The sequence below is a fragment of the Siniperca chuatsi genome, linkage group LG2 (genome assembly GCF_020085105.1).
Source record: "Siniperca chuatsi isolate FFG_IHB_CAS linkage group LG2, ASM2008510v1, whole genome shotgun sequence".
NCBI lineage: Eukaryota > Metazoa > Chordata > Actinopteri > Centrarchiformes > Sinipercidae > Siniperca > Siniperca chuatsi.
The window spans coordinates 21,398,159-21,418,299 of NC_058043.1; the positions used below are offsets into that span (position 1 = coordinate 21,398,159).

The window sequence follows — 20,141 nt, forward strand, 5'->3', positions numbered from 1 at the left end:
ACTTTTGTTTTTTGTGGCAATGTTTGTAACTGTGGTTAAGTTACATCAGACCTTTTCATTAGGTGCTTAAAATATTTGTTCTATCCTCTGTGCATCAGTGTTTAAAAAGAATAAGGATGGTTTCATAAACTCACAAAACAAGCTTAGGTTTCATCTTGGATTCAGCTAGTGTTCACACAACTTAATCCTGGACTAACAAGGATGTGGGTGTATCTAAAAGGTGCTTCAAGTAAGACACCTTGGATAAACATCCTGTCTTATGACTCTCAGCATCCATGATTAAGGATAATAAAACAAAGAGTAGTAGGATTAAAAGTTACATTTAACTCCTGTGCACTCTCAAGAGCAATTTGTTTGTTGAGAACAAACTAGGGTCCAAATTGTTTCTGCCAGTTTGGGAAAGCTGTGCAAATGTTTCACTGTGGGATGGATAGCAGGACCATTTAGACAGGAGGACCGAGTCAACCCCAGGAGGAACTCAGATGGTCCTGTCTTAGTGATGGAATATGCTCTATTGTTGCGGGTGCCAGATTACATTTGGGTGTTGACACTGTATAGGTAAGGTACTAGAATGGTGTTCCTGCTCACTTGCGTAAATATAGAATAGACTGCCATATAAGTCGGGCTTGAGAGATGCAGCAAATGAGTTACGGTTCTACAAATGACAAGCAGTGGGCATGCCATCATGCACTCCACAAACCAAGCATGACCATTTTGAGACAAATGGATATCACACACACACACACAATGTCCTCAAAAGTTAAGAGGTTTACGAGAGATTCGAAGGCACCAAGAAAAGCAGAACAGCAAATAAGGAGACACAGCACAGAACTCAGGGCAAAATATCCCCACAGTATTCCACAGCATAATGCTCCTCTCAGAAAGTACTGCTGATATGGGATTTAACCTGCCAATGTCTTGGTAAGCACTGTCATACACAGAAGCACGTCATCCATTTTTCATTTTCAGGTCAATCGAAAATACTGAAATACGGGTGAAAACTAAAAATCTAAATTTAAAAAAAAGAAATCAGATTAAAACAAACATACATGTAAAGATCATGTTTGTGGCTTTACTGTAGAACAAAAGTGGGCCTGCAGCAGGATCGATCCCAGCGTACACATGGGACTGAATGCATCTAATCTTAATGTGTCAATGTATGAAGCTACTTCCAAGCTTGCTGTGGGATAAGGGGTCTTTGTTCATGCATTGTCACCTGGGTGGGAAATCAATTACAGCCACCAGACAGATGTACTTCCTTTACGTAGACACAGGCGTACATTAGGATTGCCACAGCAAAAAATCTTGTCCTCAAAATGAAAATAAACCTCATGCATCGCTGTAAAAAAGCAGCCGCACACCCTCCCCAAATGTCTCACACTCACCAGCTATGCAGACATAAACACACAATGACAGACAGAGGACCTAGAATCCAAGGTTGGAACTGATGTCAAGTAAAACTCATTACTGTAAATCACTGTACGTCTTTTTACATGTCTGTACTGTGTCTGTCGATAAAAATGTTGGAATAAAGAAAAATGCAGCTATTCAACTAAAAAGTTTGACATTTAAGCACTATAACACACATTAGCTTGTGTTTTGTCCATTTGCACGTTTTCTTTAGTTGCGCTGTGTTGAGCTCTCTCAGCCCGTGTAGCTTTATAAATGATTGCTGATTAGTTAGGTCTAGCTGTAGTGTGTCTTTGTAAAGTCCTTTGAGAGATCCTTAAGAGTTATTAAACACTCCCGTACAATCTAATGTAATCCAATACAGCAGCCCAGCAACAACTCCTATCTTTGTGAAGTGTATCATGTTCAGTTTTCGTTGACACTGTGTCAGAGGTGTTGGCTCAACTCTGTGGCAATTTATGTGGCTGTATATTTAGTGTTGCTGTTTCACTGTGAACTGCACATCCTTAAGAGGTGTTTTCTAATGTTCTGTCTACAATCATTTACATGCTGGAAGCAGACTATCAGCCTTTGATGTAATGCTTTGTGGCTGGTTTGTTGACACTGTGTCAGTGAGGTAAAATCAACAGGGTTCTTGATGACACAGTGACAACAAAAGTGGACATTATAAGTTTCACAAAGATATACTGCAGTGCCATTCTATAACTTAAAATTCAGTGCGGGGTTATTGTATTAAATTGCAATAGACTACACACACTGACCGCTCCCAAATAATCCTGTTTACTTGATGGAAAATATCCTTTTGATTACCCGAAAAAATGGTGTTTTGCCCGAAGAAAAATGTCACAAAATCTGTAATAGTGCTCAGGACACAGATACCTCCTGTAATGATTTTGCTGGATAAATGTGTAATCTGAAGGAAATAGTTTACCAGCATGGAGAGACTGTCTTAATATTGTGTTTTAATGTGCTTTTAAACATTAGAGAGTTTTATAAGATTTTGTAGAAGTCTTTCAACTATAGCACAAAAATAGCTGTGTGCATTAACATTGCAGTAAAAGGCGGTCTGAGCAGCCGAAAACGTAGGTGCAATTTCATGACAAAACAAATACCAAATTGCACTCCACCACCTAATCTGCATTAATACAAACTCATCTGTGCCACTCCACCTACCTTAGCATAAGCAGATTTGTTTGGAGCCATGAAATTACTAAACGGGAAAAGGTGCAAAAAAATGGCCTGAGAAAAACAGCACTGCTGCTACTGCCGGCTTTGCACTGACGCTGGCCTCACACACATGTAGTGCTGCTTGCACCACATCAGGTTCACATTAGAGCCTGTTATGTTCTGATAAACATCAAGCTGTTTATCTAGGGACACAGAGAGGAGCAGCCCAACAAAAATATACATCGAGCAGAGACCCATTTACAAAATACAGCAAAACCTTGTTAGGAGGCTAGTTGCACAGTAATACATTCATGGCCAATCGCTCCTTACCAAATAGGGTCTATCCAGTCATTACACAGCAATAATTAACTGCCCAAATACTTGCATGATAATAAAAAAAATAATTCAATCCATTCAAAAGCGTCGGGATCAGAAACAAAATGAATGCAAATGTTCTGTCAAATACGCATTAAATGCATACTTAAAAATGTAAAAACACACACCCTGTATTCAAAATTGTGGTGATGTTTCCCAGAGTGTGAAAACTCTCTGGGCACTGACACACTTACGTTCCCAGGATGTCTTTGAAGTCATACTGATCCTTCACATCTGTGGTCTTCTTTTTCCAGGGATGGCAATCGTCACCCAGTGGCATCTTCTTGTTGTTACGGTCAGAAACAATACTAGTGAAGAAAAAGAGGATAAGGAGGAAATGCTCATTAATACAAACAGTTTAACTGCCTCCATCCCCCACCTGCAGTAAATACAATACTGCACTGATATTGCTGCTCACCTTTCTTATATTGTTGATTATTATAATGATTATTTTTGTTTTTTATAAAGTGGATTACTGCCACTTGTGATGACACACTAACAGTATGCAATGCTATATTGTAAGGAAAAGAAGGTTTGTTTGTAAAAACCACTAGTTAGAGGCAGGTCCCATTGCTGTGTGAGCATTATATGGTCGTTGTGTTGTGAATATTTAAATTTTTGGGCCCGACGGCTGGGGTTTAGCCTTTGAGACATCGAGTTTGGGATTAGCCCTGTGGGTATGTATTGGAGAAGAGCACTTCCTGCAGCTAAAAGTCACATAATGAAATGAAGTAACTGACTAATTGTTTAGCACAATCAACTTTCACGATGCCAAAACTATGAATTTCATGATGCCAAAAGGATAACTTCTATTCCACAGCTTTAGTCAAGGAACTGTCCTAAACTTACCACTTACGATGGTTACAACCAACTTGCCAAACAGGCTGTTGCAAAATTTGGTCAGTCTGTTACAAAGACAGTTGCATGTGTCTCAAATGACTTAAGAATGCGGTAAATCCTGCTTCCTATCTAATACAATTTTTACACACAAAACATACTGTATGACACCTGGTATTGAACACAGGCTCAGGCTGCATTTCATCCATTATACTAAAATACTTGTCACAGGTAAATACTGGGTCGTTGTTGTTTATTGTCATTGTTGAGTCCTGAATCTGCAAGGTTGTGGTTCAGGTTGTGTTTCATCGTCATTCAAAGTGGCTGCTGCAATGTTGTGGTTACTTTGGAGGTTCAACATGGCAGACAGTGCAGAGGATCTGGTCTAGATGTATAGAATTTCTTTTCTTTATTTGGACATGTTATGAATTGTTATTTCATGCAGTCATGTTCAAGTATTGTTATAACCAACAAGACTGGAGTTTATAATAAAGAGGGCTAAAAGTCATGGCCAATATCTACAAGGTTAATAAGTAAACTATAGTTTCACTCTAGTGACCCGATTGTCGCTGTGGAAGTATATGAGTTCAAGTATACAGTGATTCATCTTTTTATACCACAGCTAAAAGCTGTGTGAGGGCTGCATAAAACACTGGTTGTGAGCAGGGCTGTGGACACAGGTCACATAACTCAAGTTGACAAATTCCTAAGAACAGCAGATAAAGGTTTTTCCCTGGTGTTTACTTTGGTGTAACACTGTTACTGTCAAACTTGCAATGGTATGACTGAAACTTTAAGATCTGTCTCAAGAAGCACACTGTTGTGAAGAACCAAAAACTCAGAAGCGTATCTGTCTATGAAATGTCAGCTTATCTGTAATGTGTGTGTAACTTTACTGAGCTTGTGTAATGCAAGTTTAAGTGAGGTGATACGAATTAGCTTCACAAACTGGGCCAAATCAAATATCAGGCCAAGGTATAGAGTATAAAAACAGTCCTACCTATAAGAGTCAGAAAAAGACACAAACAACATTAATTCTTTGGTTGTTTTCCATTTTCAGTTTTGACAGCAGGGTCCTCTGTGATCAGTCCCGCTCTTGAGAGTATGGTGAGGACAAACATCTGAATGTTAACTTCTCCTAAGAAATATGAACAAGTGAGACGAAATCAGAATCAGAAATTCTTTATTTTCCCTTCGGGGATTAATAAAGTATTTCTGATTTTGATTCTGATTTTGTCTCACTTATTCACATTCATATTATAATACATATTTCTCAGGAGAAGTTAACATTCAGATGTTTGTCCTCACCATACTCTCAAGAGTGGGACTGATCACAGAGGACCCTGCTGTCACAGCTATCATCATCTAAACCCAGAAAGTGCCTATAACTCAAGACCTGGAAGACTAAAATAGCCCTGTTCATATCAGCATGCCTCACTCCTCCTCTGTTCCTGCTGCCTGCCTGGCAACTTCACAGTCTGTCTATATGAGATGATGTAACATATTGTTCTGGATTGTACAAGAGCCATTTTGTTAAAGGCAATATAATAGAACAGTTGATCATTTCCCTATCAGTCCAGAATCAACTCATTTAAATGCTGAATTGTATGTATGAGTGGCATTAAGCGATAGACAGGGGAAGGCTTAATACTGCTGCTGTCTTAGAGTAAATGTTAATAGGACATGGCCTCTTCTAGCTGCATTGAGGTGCAGTCACTGATTGATACAGACACTAGCATAGATTCGTAGATTCTCCCATGTGCCATGTCTTATGCGCGCACACACACACACACACACACACACACACACACACACACACACACACACACACACACACACACACACACAAAAGTGGTGGCCCTCTCGCTGCCTTCACTTCGCTGCCTTCAATTCGGCTTCATACCTGTTGTCATGGAAACCCAAAGGTGCTGCTATGGTATCTGAAAGTCTAAATTGCTTTGGTGTTTAATGGCAGGTGGTAGCAAAGGTGGAAATCATTCTGGTCACTTCGATGGTAGTTTTTTTAAAAAAGTATCTGGTGTGTGGTTATTGGATATGGATTAGAAGGACATATCACACCCAAGAAGCAGTAAAAAATTATATAACTTCATCGGGTATATGCTACATACAGTACAATTCATTTGTTATGCTTCCACATGACCACTGAGGAGGTACTGTCTGTTTTTAAATGCCATATTAATTCACAGACAGACTGTTTTGGTAAGTAAGACCATTTTCAATTCATGATTAGAGGTACAACTTTGTGTGCATCTGATATAAACTTACTGGACAATGTAACCCAAAGTACTATAGGAACAAAGCTTCATTCAAAGTGTAATTCATCATTTGCATGCATGTTTTAATGTGCTTTTAAATGTTAAGAGTTTTATAAGATTTTGTAGAAGTCTTTGTGTGTTTCAACTATAGCACAAAAATAGCTGTTTGCATTAACATTGCGGTAAAAGGCGGTCTGAGCAGCCGAAAACGTAGGTGCAATTTCACGACAAAACAAATACCAAATTGCACTCCACCACCTAATCTGCATTAATACAAACTCATCTGTGCCACTCCACCTACCTTAGCATAAGCAGATTTGTTTGGAGCCATGAAATTACTAAACGGGAAAAGGTGCAAAAAAATGGCCTGAGAAAAACAGCACTGCTGCTACTGCCGGCTTTGTACTGACGCTGGCCTCACACACACGTAGTGCTGCTTGCACCACATCAGGTTCACATTAGAGCCTGTTATGTTCTGATAAACATCAAGCTGTTTGTAATGTAATCTCAAGTAGAAAAGGAACAAAGCTTCATTCAAAGTGTCATTCATCATTTCCTCCACTGCAAGTAAAAGGAAGCATCTCTAAATTAAGCCTGAAAAAGCCACATGCAAAGCAATGTACTATGGGGAAGCAGTATGAGGAAGTCCAGTCAAATGTGTGTAACAGCTTTGCTGTTAAATCTGCTGTATTGGGTGGGACCTCTGTTCCTGAAGTCTAATAACTACTGCAGGGGACAAACAAACAATACATAGTAGACTGTAACTCTATTCCTGAATACATCTTCAACTTGACACCAGTCTGTTTCTGTGGAAATTGGGGATCCATTACAGGGTTTTCCCCCAATGTTTCCATTGAAAAATTATCTGGAATAGGTCAAGGCGTACTAATCAATGTGTGAAAATACAAAAGAATACAGGACAGTTTTTGTGCAAAGAATTGGGTGATTTTTCTATGTTCTGGCATGTTGGGATTCTTTAGTCTTTCCCATGTCTGGTTGCAAGGAGAGGATTTTGAGTTTGTAGTGCTGAAACTAACTGATTAGCTGGTCAATACGGAAATATCTTTATCATTTACTAAGTAAAAATACCAATTACTTTCTGGATAACAGCCCATTTAATGTGAATATTTGCTTGCTTTTCTCTATTTCGTATTGATTTAACTGAAAATACTTTTTGACTACTGGTCAGAAAAAGCAATTTAAACAATCACTTTAGGCTCTGGTAAACTGTGAAGGAGATTTGTCAGTATTTTTGGCATTTTATAGAGTAAATTATTAATTGATACACTGAAAAGATGTATCAACATGGATAAATCTAAACTTATCTCCACTATCTGACCAGCATTATTTAAAAAGGGCAGTAGTAAAAAAACTGCAACAGCCTAAGACCATTTGCAGGAAACTGAAGCCAGGGAAAGAGTGAAAACACCTCTCACATACTGCGTGTTTTTAGCATTTCACCTTGCTTATATGGAGATTCATGGAGATGCATGTTAATTCATGCACTGAGAATGGGTGATATTGAACATCAAAGTCATTTAAACATCAAAGTAATTTGAAAACTATGAATGCAGCAACCCTTGCTTGTCACTGGTTGTGTTCATTTTAGAAATCTACAGGCAGCAACTGCGTCCCCAGAAAATACCAACATGCACCTTAAATCTCCTTCACATTCACTTCAGTGGCACAAACATCTGGATATGTTTTACATTAGGTAACGTCACATTACATTTCAAATAACACATTTCGAGCTTTAAGGACAATGTCAAAGTTGAGCAAGGGGGTCTGGTTTTCAAACAGGCAAATGCCATTAAACAGCAGAATAAGGTTCAGGTTTAAGACACGCAGGGGCAGATAGGGGCAAGTTTTAAAAATATGGGAGAGTAGAGGAGAGACACATGCAGGTATCGTATGAGCATGTATGGGCAAAAACAGCCCAGGTTTGACCAATCGGTGAAGATAAGCTGCTCAAAACCCAAGAAGCAACAGGATAGAAGAGGCTTGAGATAGGGAGATGCACAATACCAAAACCACATTCCCTGAGTAGTAAGTGACATGCAGCATCCACACTTGTTTAAGGTTTACACAGAAGAGACTCGCTGTACTCACTGGTTTCCCATTCCTGTGATGTGCAGTGGACAGAAGAAACACACATACATACACACGGCCACAGTTAAATGTGACAAACTGACGTGTAGTTAGGGTGTGTTGCTTGAGGGTGAAATTTAAAATGCAATGATGTGAAAACGTTTGGCAACACTTGTGCGCGTGCGTGCACACACACACACACAGAATCAAACAGACAAGCGTATATTAAAACCAGATATCTGAAGTTGAACTAAAACTTGACCAAATTGAGCTCTTGAACACATCTCTCGACAAATACACTTGTTGTTCTCTAAACTGGCTTGCTCGTGTGTCTCTACAAAAAAGTGTTGATAACAATCTAACACACTAACAATTTGGTTCTCTTTTGTCTTTGAACACTGACAAATATTGATTTTGGCTGCCTTTACTACTATTATTTCATATCTCAGCAGACAATTTATGACACAGCTCCAAACTCCAATCTGCTGCCAAGTTATGAACAAAGACTGCAAAGGACTGCATTCTTGTAAAGCATATTTGCTACACAGGAAGCTTGAAATGATCTTCATCTATGATCTTTTAATGCTTTCAGAGCTGCAGAAGGCTGGGCCCTCCTAATCAATCTGATTTGAATCACAATTTGAACCACCTTCCATACAGTATAACGCATTGTTAATGGACAGTAACCCTTCATTTGTAATGGTTTACCTTAATGGCTTTATTGTCTCTTTGGAAATCTTTCCTCATTTGTAGAGAAGTAGAGATATGCACATTGACCAGGGTGAAATGCACATGCAGCTCAATGAAGCTGGAGCCAGCACAACAAAATTCCTTTCACATATTTTGTACAACAAATAAAAATGATTCACTAGGTCAAATGGTTGAACTGACAAAAGATCCCAGATCTCTGCAGTGGTGAGCGAGTGCTTTTTCCTGCGTGCCAAGAGCAACATGTTTAAAAGCACAAACAGGGAGACAGCAGTGAGGGGGCAGTTTGTGATTCCCTGTTTATTAACTTGTTACGTCTATGAACATGAACTATTATTGGAATCAGAAAACGATCCAACTAGTCCACACCATCGCTCCCTCAACAGATGTCAACTGCTTGCCATGGTGCCTATCCAAAACTACATGGCCCCTTATCAATCAACCCCGTGCACCCAGAGATTTACTAACAGCAGTCTGATTGGTCAGCCGGTGTCAGTGACGCACAACAAATCTCCTCTCATAGTGAGCTTATTAATTGATAAGCAGACTACTCCTTACAAGATCCCATAGACAGAAGAGGTGAGGTGTATGTGTATGTGTGTGTGTGTGAGGGCGAGAGTGTGTTGAGAGAGAAAGGGAGAGGGAAACAGAAAAAGGGAAGGAGAAATGAGAAATGAGGGAAGGGGTAAAAACTAAAAATACTTAAGTAGTGGAAAATTACACATCATGTCATGTTTACTGAGAAAACCTTCGAGCCATTTCTCCTGTAAAGATTAACAATAACACCGCCAGGGCTCTCTCAAGACATAGCCTCGAGTTCTTTGTAGATAGACAGAGGACTCTTTAGGGACCACTGCAGACAGATAACGTTAATATAAAGTGATGTATAAACTGTATAAACTTGACTTTATTACACTGCATTTATTCACAGAGCAGTCTAGTTATACTGGTTTGTATGGAAGAAGACAAGTAAGCTATCACTTCAGTCCCTCGCATATTCCATGTCAGTATCTGATCTTCGAAACTGCAGCTTCAGTTACATAGAGGTCCTCCCGATGTGAATGAGAGTACATAACGCGACTGACGGCTGCTGTTAACTTCAGCTGTATCCGCTGTAGAAAAGCTAAATATAGTTATAGCTTTAAAGTCATTCAATCTAAGTTCCTCTAAGCGAAAAGTCCCCATAACACGGAGTGAATTTAAAGCGCCCGTTAAGGTTAGCTAATGTTTCTCACTGATAAATGTTGCTTGAAAGCGAGCTGTCAAAGCCCCCCTGGAAGGAAACCGAGCTCCAACTATCTATCCAGCCTATGTGGAAGAGTCCGAATGAAAGTTTGTGTCATGACCGTGTAGCAGCAGTCGTTCCTACCTGAAATGTGGCAGACAGTAAGGTCCAACAGCCGTGTCCAGGGTCCGTCTGTCTCTCCAACTCGGAGCGCTCTCACACAGAATCTGTACTTGGCAACCTCACCAGCAGCGCTCCTCCTGACGTCACCTCAGGGCGGCTACCGGACCAATCACCGCCCGGAGATGTGGCGCACAGGTAAACATCTCTGCTACACTATTGGTCGCCTCTCTCCACTCGTGACTCCCCTGCTGTTCTTAGGATAGAAGGCTTGGAGGTGAGCTGGGGATTTGACAACGGTTATGATTAATGACCCATGCACTTCCAGGAAGATAGATAGAAGTAGACACAGAGCTAAAAACAAGGACAACAAAGCTGAACAAAGATAGGTAAAGGTAAACATAGAACTATTATGTGCATACAAGTAGGTGAAAAAATATGTGTTTTAATATAAAAAGCAATAATGACCAACAACATACAATATCTACCTCTAAGTCAATTATTTGTGTAAATTGTAAACAAATACAAATAGTGCAAAGGAATACATGTTGAATGAATATTAAACATTGTGTTGATGACAGTCACATTTATAGTCATAGTGACAGTAATGTACTTGCAGCAGTAGGTATTATCTCTCAAACTCTGGACCACATAATCACTTATTGAAGATCTAGATTTGATCCAGTGGTAAGGTGCACAAACACACACACACAAAGAAGCTATAGAACTAGCTGTCATTACTAATATCAGCCTATTACAGTAGTAGGCTGCTGATAGTAGGCCTAGTAGCAAACTTAATAGATGCTTGGAAAAAATGCTTCAATTTCATGCATACCATCTTGTCTATATTGCACACTATTAATTTTTCATTGTTTTTTTCTTTAACTTCATTTAATTTCACTTTATTTTATTGCATGTGTTTGTTTCCGCGTGCCCACATCTCGAATCTGCCTTTTTGTCTTGGTTACCTGTGTTTTATGTGTTTGGCTGTATCTTTGGACAAGTGAGTGAGTTGTTTGTATACTGTTTCACAACAGAATAAAACCAACACCAAACCATTTTAATCAATGTATTTGGGACGTTGCTTCAAAATAGCGCCTAGAATAAAGCCCACACTTCTCTATGACCATTCACCCTGAATTTGTGCGGTCTCAGCTTGTGGTGGTCTAGTGCTCCATCTAGTGGATTGCATGGCTCCTAACAGGCATAGTGAAGTTCATGGCAAGTGTACAGAAACGGTCTGCCCGAAATTAAAATATGTGTGGTTATAAAGAAATAGCCATGCATGCACGTTTAGGCTACGTAGACCTTTTGATAGTAATGATATGATTATAACGTTAAAATACTAGTGTTATAGTGCTATTATAACATATTATTTTTTATGAAAGGGATTTATACCTAATTGTGCCTGTGGCAGTCAATGTTTATAGTGACCACTTGCTATTTTGTCCCATGTACTTAAGATTTTTGCCTCTTTAGTGGCAGACGTAATGTCTGCCACTAAAGAGGCAAAAATCTTGACATGTCATGGCAGAATGTAACTCATTACTTTTTTTTAATGAAGGTTGCATCTCATTTATGTGTACCAGTTCCTGGTATTGGAATTGGCCCGGTGTGCGGTATGCAGACGCTGGGTGTCGCTGTGCTGTAGACGGAGCCGAGTTTTGGGTCCAGTTGGACCCTCTCGCCATCGTCGGCAGTGAGCTGCCAGTTGCCTAGTGACGAAAAACTTATCGACTGCTGCTGATTTCCTGCGTTTTCAAAATCTCATCGCTGGCACTGAGCTAACTAGGCGAAGTTTTCCATACAGATTTCACATGTTTATCTCGTCTCTACAGCTGAAGTATGGGACGAAATAAAACCGTTCTTCTTGCCGGGAATGTCGTGTAACGTTTCAGCGTTTCAGGTCGCGTTATGAAGCATTTCGATGAATGATGAATAATTATATTTTCATCAGGGTCGTTGGGAAAGGGAGCTATGGGGAGGTGCACTTGGTGAAACACAAAACAGACCGAAAACAGGTGAGAAACGGAAAGTATTCAGTTTATAAATAAGCAACGTATAGCGTTAACATTTGTAGTCGCTTGAAGTTTTATAATCACCAGGCTTGACGCTGCAAAGACCCCGCTCAGGCTCAACTAGCTTAAATTTAGCTAAAGTCGGCTAAATCCTCACATATTTGTTTACGCTATTTTACATTATGTTTGAGATTTATGAAGCGAACATAATAATGGTAACACGAAACAAAGTCATATGTTAGTAAATGAAATATATGTTGTTATTTAGCTACAGGGCAATGACACTCCGTTTGACAGACAACAGTTGTTTCCTGTCTGCAGTGGTCCCTAAAGAGTCCTTGAAGGGTCTGAGACAACAGGGACAATTCAATTTAACCTATTCAACCTTAAGAAGCTGTAGCTGCATGATTAATACCACTGACCATCATGGTGACTGTCATCCCCGTCCTGGAAAGGACGTTAAACATAAGTCATAAAATAACGAAAATTATTTCTGGTGCAGAGCTCCGATGTCAGCATTTCATGGCTGGAAAAGTGCTCATACATCAGTCATTGCAATCTGATTGGGAATGCCTCAGTTTCTCCATCTTATGGTGACTCTACGTGTTTGTTTTGGTTTCTGAATTTGTTCATGTTCACAACTCTAGAATGACAAACATTGTATGTTTTCCTTAATTTCCAATTTAGGGAGAGTGACTGTGCATTTTACTTTTTTTCTCCAGTATGTTATTAAGAAGCTGAATTTAACCACCTCCTCCAAGCGGGAACGGCGTGCTGCCGAGCAGGAGGCGCAGCTTCTGTCCCAGCTACGACATCCTAATATTGTGACATACAGGGAGTCTTGGGAAGGAGATGACTGCCAGCTGTACATTGTGATGGGTTTCTGTGAAGGCGGTGACCTTTATCATCGACTCAAACAGCAAAAGGGCGAACTCTTACCCGAGAGGCAGGTGGTGGAGTGGTTTGTCCAGATAGCCATGGCACTCCAGGTACGTTGTAAGATTGAATGTGAAGGCCATGTGAGGTCAAGGACATAATTCATTTTTTTTTTATACGAGTACTGGACATCTGAAGTCACTGTTGTGACTTTGCTTTGCAGTACCTGCATGAGAGGAACATTCTTCACCGGGACCTTAAAACACAGAACATCTTCCTGACGAAGACCAACATCATCAAAGTTGGGGACCTTGGCATTGCGCGCGTATTGGAGAACCAGAATGATATGGCCAGCACGCTCATAGGGACCCCTTACTACATGAGTCCAGAGCTCTTCTCTAATAAACCCTATAACCACAAGGTCATTTGGTTGTCTGCTCCTACTCTGTGTAGTTTATTCAGGAATGGTGATAGAAACTGCTTTACACATGTTATTTTTTTTCTAGTCAGACGTATGGGCCCTGGGGTGCTGTGTGTATGAAATGTCCACGCTGAAACATGCCTTCAATGCCAAAGACATGAACTCACTGGTCTATCGCATTGTAGGAGGAAAGGTGGGTTTAATCTTTTTTTTTAATATATATATAAAATTAGATATTCTGTTAAGGTCAAGTTTGAATGGTTTTATTTTTAATGAATTATTTATGCTTTTTCAGGTGACAACAATCATCTTTTTGCAAACATATATAATTGTTAATACGAGTCTGAAGTTTGTCATATCCTGAGAGTGTCCTGATGAGTTCAGGGGCGTTTTCTTTAGCTCCCTGAACAGACTGAAGTTGGGAATAGTCTTGTCCTTTCCCAAATAAACACAGATGAAAATGCTGTGAGTTTATTGATTGGTAACTTTAGCCATCTTGATCAGGAATTTAATAATTGATTCACCTTCTAGTTAATACAGTACATTCTTTTTCTGAACCCTGATAATCTAGAAAAATAATTTATGGCAAAATAGTTTCACATTGATTTATAATATTTTTAGTTTGTTTTTTCATCAGCTGCCACAGATGCCCAGTAGGTATGACCCTCAGCTGGGAGAACTGATCAAGAGCATGCTGTGTAAGAGACCTGAAGACAGGCCTGATGTCAAACTTATCCTCCGGCAGCCCTACATCAAACGACAAATTGCCATGTTCCTTGAGGCCACTAAAGAGTAGGTGGCACTGACAGCAGACTGTCTTGCTGTTATTTTTCATTTCTTTAAAGCTATTTATTTCATTTGGAATCATTTTCTACTGTCAGATATTCATTTCTATCCCTCATTTTTTGTTGCTCCTCTGCTGCAGTGAGCTGCTAGCATTATGTAGAATGATAAATCTTTTCTGAGTTGTTTATGTTTGTTTTGGTTCTTACCAGAAAAACTGCCAAGTCAAGAAAGAAAGCTGTGGGTGGCATTGGTGATTGTAGGGCCAACAGTGCATCGCCTGGGGTGTCATCTCAGCCAAAACCTGAGAGAAGTGCCCAGCCTGAACCTCTAGCCAGGGTGAAACGGGTGAGTGACAACTCTACTACCGTATAATACTATAATATTTTTGAATTTCCCATAGTACCTCATTATGTCAGTCTCTAAGTATTGAATTACTGTGTTGTCACTTATTGAAATGTATCCTATGAGTGTCTTATTATATTTCTTATGTCTTATAACAGACTAATAGTAACATACAGGTGTTGTCTGTTATACTCAACATTGAAGTTTCATTATGAGGAGGAACTTTTTGATTTGAATTGTAGCCTGTCATCATGTCTTTTACTGCATTTTGTTTTGCCAACTCAGTCGTGCTAGTTGTTAAAATAAAATGTTTTCCTAATCTCCTTAGTGGAAAGTAGGATATAACTGTCATGGGCGGTAATGCATTGGCCAAACTTGTTCACTGTTGTTTATAATTAATTCTAACAGTGGGCTGCTGTGCTTGGTCAATAGCCAGCAATAAGGACAGCAGGTATTCATATTTGTAAGCTTAATGAATCTGATTTGGACATTTAATTAATTGACTTTTCTTTTTGCTTTTTCAATTAAAGTACTTTTACTTGGTCACAGTAAGCAGTTTATTTTTTCAGTGGTAAATACGTTTCTTCACTCTATTACAGTAAAGCCAGTAAACAGTCTGGTTACTATACAAGTTGTTTACCCGAGCTTCTTCAGTTCTGATGTCAGGCAGGGAATCGTCAGTGTTTATTATGGTTTTGTTTTTTCTCTTCATCCTCAGAAAGAAGAGAAATCACAACAACATAAAGTTCGGAATGGCGTCACCGATTGCACTCCAGTCCAAACACCTCTGCCACCCAAACCCTCTTCACCTGATGCTCTCAAAGCCAGCATCACATCCCTGGCAACCATCAGCAACATTAATATTGACATCCAACTGCAGGAGGATGAGGACCTGATGAAGGGACAGGTGCAGGGGCCCCAGTCAGTTGTGTCTCATCACCGGGCAGGTAATGAACCTGTGGCTCACAGTGTGTACAAAGACAACAAGGGAAGAGGGAAACCAGATCCTTCTCCCCCTCCTTCCCCTCTTAAACCCCCTCTGAAGTCTGTATCAGGTGTTGGCAGCAGGGGAGGAGACGAGAGGAGGGCATTCAATGGATTGGTAGACTTTCATCCGCTGGCCACGTCAAACCCTGGGGATACATTTTCTGTCCGTGGGGAGAAACAGATGTCCGATGTGGACGAAAAGGATGATACCATGGAGTTACTTAAAGAGGCTGACATGCAGAGCCCAAAGCTAGAAGTGGAGAAAGAGGCTGCTTTTTCTATCCCTGAGAGGAGATCTGCACACAAATCCAGTATAGAAAATATCGGAGTGGCTGTGGAAGTGAATATAGATAATAAAAATGACACTGTTACCCTTCTCAAGGGAGCTCCGACACAACACCATACCTCAGACGTCCAAGTAAGTGCTCTTAGTAATAGAGCAGTAATTCTGTTGTTTTCTTATGAAGTCTATTTGTTTACGTGTGTCAATTTCTGTCTTTGTAGGAAAACCTAGAATCTACTGAAAAGCTGTTAGAGCCGTTCCCTCCAACACTGGTGAGCATTAAAATTCTTGTACTCATTATGTGCCAACTCTTGCTAGAATAAATAAATATAAAATAAATATAATTTTTAGCATTATGGAAAGATGTTTTGCCAGTGTACAAGTGCAACAAGTGTAATTGTGCCTGTTTAGGAGCCTGTTCAGGAGGAATCTCCCATACCAGCCAGCAAACCGGGTCTGAGCACTCCATCCCAAACTCCCCTGTACTTTTCATCAGAACCTTCTCTATCACAGCTGCACAGAGGGGGGGACATAACACAGACACATGACGATCAGGACAAGGTAAAGATATAATGTTAGGTATCTGATATTTAGGGACTTGAATTGCAAGGATTGTTGGGCTCTGAATCAAAATATAAAAAATCTTAAAAGCAGTTCAGTTACAAGATTCAGTTTATCCTAAAGGCTAGTGCCTCATGGGACAACATGGGAAACATTTTCCCCAGAAAATCTATCTGCTTTTTGCTCAACTTCTATCAAGCATGCTGTTTTTCTCAAACTGACCGTCATATTGCATTTGTGAATTGACACTCAAAATGTATGCTTAGTTCTAAGATCAAGTCAAGTCAAGATATGATAGATGCTAGAAATATCCTCTTTAATAAGTACAATTTACTGCAGTACTATAGCCAGCCAAACAACAAATGTGAAACTTATCTTAATTTATATTTATCTTTTTTTGCCTTCTGTTAGCCCAAGGTGGCTGCTCTCAGACCTTTACCTCCACCTCCTGTTGAGAACATAATCATGGAGGGGAGGAAGAGGAGCAGGAGGAGCACAGAGAGCAAGAAAGCTAGTGTAGCTGCAACCTCCACATCAGTTAGTTCCTGTAAGGACGGATTCTTACCACTGCCACAGGTGAGAATGCTCCTCCACTCGCACACTGTATACAGCCTCATTACTGCAAAGACGTGTATATTTCTGAATATCCATTCTGCCTAAGACACTAAAAATAATAAGCTGTATCGTAACATTTCTGCAATCTTAAAAAACAAATAGTTATGAATTATTTTAAGTAAGTGTAAATCATTTGAGGCCATAGTTTGAATAGAATACAAAACAATATCAAAAACACTGTTTCTGTCCTAATTCTTTTTGTGCTGATGGTTTTGGTATATTGGTATATTCTCTCTGAAATCAGCAGATGCAGTTTATCAATCATAGAAAATATGGGTCAACTTTATTTTCAGGATCGTCCTCTGTCTGCCAGAGAGAGGAGAAGACTGAGGCAATCCCAGGAGAGTAACAGCCAACCAGGTACTTGCTATCTTGTCCTAACTGAAACAAGAACATTATAGTTGGACCTATAACAAAAAACAGTAAAACTAAAGTTTCAGGAAGCTAGGAAAGCAAGGAATAAAGGAAGGAAAATACAAAAACAGTAATCCTAGAAAATGCACTTGCTTACATACACCCATATACACGTAATCGCACCGGGAAACAAACACACATGCACATTTTAGGTGAAATATTCTATACATTATTACAACTCTATAAAAAACAAAAAAAGAGTAGTTGGTAGTTGACTTTTTTTTCTTGATTACTTTTCTGCTCTTTCCACAGGTGTTAGTGTTGTAAGAAGGGGATCTTATGATGTCACTTCCATCAAGGATGAGCACTACAATGCCCCAGTTACCCGATCTGTTTCAGACACTATCACTGAGACCAACAGTAAGGTACTGACTGATGGAGTCATCACTGTCACACTTTGTTAAAAAGAAAGCGCATTTTTTGAATGTCTACCGGTGTAATAAAAAAGGCTAGATGTGCCTTGGGCAGCTAATCTAATAATGTTACAGTGGATTTAAAACAGAAGCCTCCCTCTAAAACTTATGTCACAACAGTGAGATATGTTTCATTACAGCAGGATAAGTTGCCAGAGCGAAGGTCAGATGAAGATGAGTGCAGCTCGTCCACAAGTTCCACAGAACGTTCAGAGGGAGACTGCAGAGAAAGGTGAGAGCCTAGAAGACAGGAGAAAATAACATACAGTGCAACTCAAATATAGTCGCCATACTGCTTTGCTATTTATATTATTAGCTCCAGTAAGTCTATGTTAACATATTTGCTGTTGCACATTGCTTGAGTAAAATTGCTGTATAATCAATGATTTATGGGTTATCTGCAGGAAAACTGAATCCAGCGACATGCAGGATTTAGTGCATATGATGACCCAAACTTTGAGAATGGATATTGGAGACGGTGTGAGGGAGGTGGAAAAAAACAGCAGATTTGGCTCTACTGCATTGCCAGAATTTAAACTGAACAGGAAGTACAGGGACACACTGGTGCTTCATGGGAAGGCTGGAGAGGAAGCAGAGAACCTGTCACTTGGTGAAATACCAATAGGTACTTTGATCAAACTCTATTGTCGTCAGTCTGCCATTCTGGAGCTTCCTTGTGTTTAACCAGCTTGTCTCTCCAAAAGGCTCCACCTCTGGTCCAGCCAAGATAAGGAGAGCCATAGAACACCTGAGAACAGATGTGGTGAAGGGCCTGGGGGTCAAGCTGCTGGACAGAGTCCTGGATATTATGGAGGAGGAGGATGACCACAAACGAGAAGTATGATTTTAAATAAGTAAAACACATCATATATATATATATATATACTGTACCAACAGTATATATATATATATATATATATATATATATATATATATATATATATATATACTGTACCAACAGTATAACTGCTAAAGACGTTCAGTAACATTAAGTGTTGAGGAGGAGCAACTGAATAGGAGCTGTAGCGATGTGTTTGTTGGTTTATTCATTTGTGCACAATGCTTTGCAAATGCATAGGGATATTAAGGTTTACTGAAATGAAATACATTGTGCACCTCTGTACCAGGAAGCATAGTTAGACTGACTTCTTAGTTCAAAATGATGAGTTAACTTTAAGATCAACTTGTACAATATTCCTTTCATATCACACCTTTGGAATAGATTAACTTGCCCGTGCAGTGTAGTCAATTTGTCTGCAAAGTTCAAAACCCAGTTTGTATAGAACTAGTTAATTCACCTGTCCTGTTTCCAAAATGATCACAGTTTGCATCCCTTTTTCTCACTGCAGTTGTGCCTTCGTGACCAGATGGGGGATGAGAAGTACCAAGCTTATGCTGTGATGGTGAGGCAGCTGAAATTCTTTGAGGATAATGCCTTCAAGGTTTAGTGAAAATGCTCCATATAAGGGAGCACACACACATATTTCCATGACACCACTTGTGAAAACAGATATTGTAAAACAGGAAATATGTTTGGGAGAAATGTTTCAGTTTTCAATTAGAAACTTGTACTGAAGTGAAAACCGGTCAATATTTTTCATGAAGATGAATTTGTTTCCTGCCAAAAGACCACCCTGTTTGTGTGGCATTGCTACTTTCTTCCTCCTGCTTGCATGCAAATGATCATTTATGCTTGCAGGTTTTGTCATGGAATTGCCACACTACAGCTGCCCTTGTGTGAGCAACTGTTTGTAAATTACTATTTTTTTTTTACATTTTTTAAAAGTTTTTTTTTTACACCTTATTCTTCAAACACAATTTGTAATTATTCCTATAATTTTCCAGATGCCTATGCAAAGTGTTTGAGTCATGTTAAAGCACTCCTCTTTCTACTTTCTGTAGTGGGTACTCATTTGTTTATTTATAATGCAGGACAGAATTTCAGTAATTGAGTTTTACATATGCTGTATCTTTGAAGACACTAGATCTCACTTCTGCTGCTGTATTGTATTTTCCTAAACACAATAATGTAATGTAGATGCATTGTAGATATTAACATTTTAATTATTTCTAATAAATCCTAAATGTATTTTTGGTTACACCCCATTTTCCGTAATGTTGAGAATCACAATAAAACAAACATTTCATTGACAAAAGAGAAAGAAGAAATGATGCATCTTTGTACACAATAACATACTCAGCAAGTCTGTCAGACCCCC

General features: G+C 39.4%; 2 protein-coding genes across 6 annotated transcripts in view; one reads left to right on the forward strand and one right to left on the reverse strand.

Annotated features, from left to right (window-relative positions):
- camk1b (calcium/calmodulin-dependent protein kinase Ib) overlaps positions 1-10,387 on the reverse strand; it is a 35,267-nt gene extending 24,880 nt beyond the window's left edge. For 2 of the 3 annotated variants that reach the window (XM_044179694.1, XM_044179687.1), the window contains exons 1-2: positions 8,175-8,200; positions 3,147-3,260 (exon numbers count right to left, since the gene is read on the reverse strand). In XM_044179694.1, the coding sequence (XP_044035629.1) occupies positions 3,147-3,260; positions 8,175-8,185 (125 nt within the window). In that variant the 5' untranslated portion in view covers positions 8,186-8,200. Of the gene's footprint in view, positions 1-3,146; positions 3,261-8,174; positions 8,201-10,230 lie in introns of those variants that run through there. The other variant, XM_044179703.1, reaches the window with a different exon arrangement.
- A 1,513-nt stretch (positions 10,388-11,900) lies between these two features.
- On the forward strand, positions 11,901-20,033 carry nek4 (NIMA-related kinase 4). Of its 3 annotated transcripts, none has more exons than XM_044179752.1 (16): positions 11,901-12,227; positions 12,947-13,213; positions 13,324-13,521; positions 13,607-13,714; positions 14,159-14,313; positions 14,517-14,652; positions 15,368-16,054; positions 16,141-16,191; positions 16,331-16,480; positions 16,892-17,056; positions 17,389-17,455; positions 17,762-17,874; positions 18,066-18,154; positions 18,327-18,547; positions 18,627-18,760; positions 19,272-20,033. In XM_044179752.1, the coding sequence occupies exons 1-16, from the start codon at positions 12,138-12,140 to the stop codon at positions 19,368-19,370; spliced, it is 2,730 nt and encodes a 909-aa protein (XP_044035687.1). In that variant the 5' UTR covers positions 11,901-12,137; the 3' UTR covers positions 19,371-20,033. The 3 variants fall into 3 exon arrangements, with proteins under 3 accessions (XP_044035687.1, XP_044035677.1, XP_044035696.1); XM_044179742.1 differs by having other exon boundaries at positions 11,902-12,227; positions 18,063-18,154; XM_044179761.1 differs by lacking the exon at positions 11,901-12,227 and adding an exon at positions 12,735-12,817 and having other exon boundaries at positions 18,063-18,154.
- The last annotated feature ends 108 nt before the right edge of the window (positions 20,034-20,141 follow it).

Coding starts and splice junctions, on each gene's coding strand:
- nek4 (XM_044179742.1), top strand. CDS start 12,138: ATGATGAATAATTATATTTTCATCAGGGTCGTTGGGAAAGGGAGCTAT. Junction 16,192..16,330: donor AGCCGTTCCCTCCAACACTG/GTGAGCATTAAA, acceptor GTGCCTGTTTAG/GAGCCTGTTCAGGAGGAATC. Junction 17,875..18,062: donor TCACTGAGACCAACAGTAAG/GTACTGACTGAT, acceptor GTTTCATTACAG/CAGGATAAGTTGCCAGAGCG.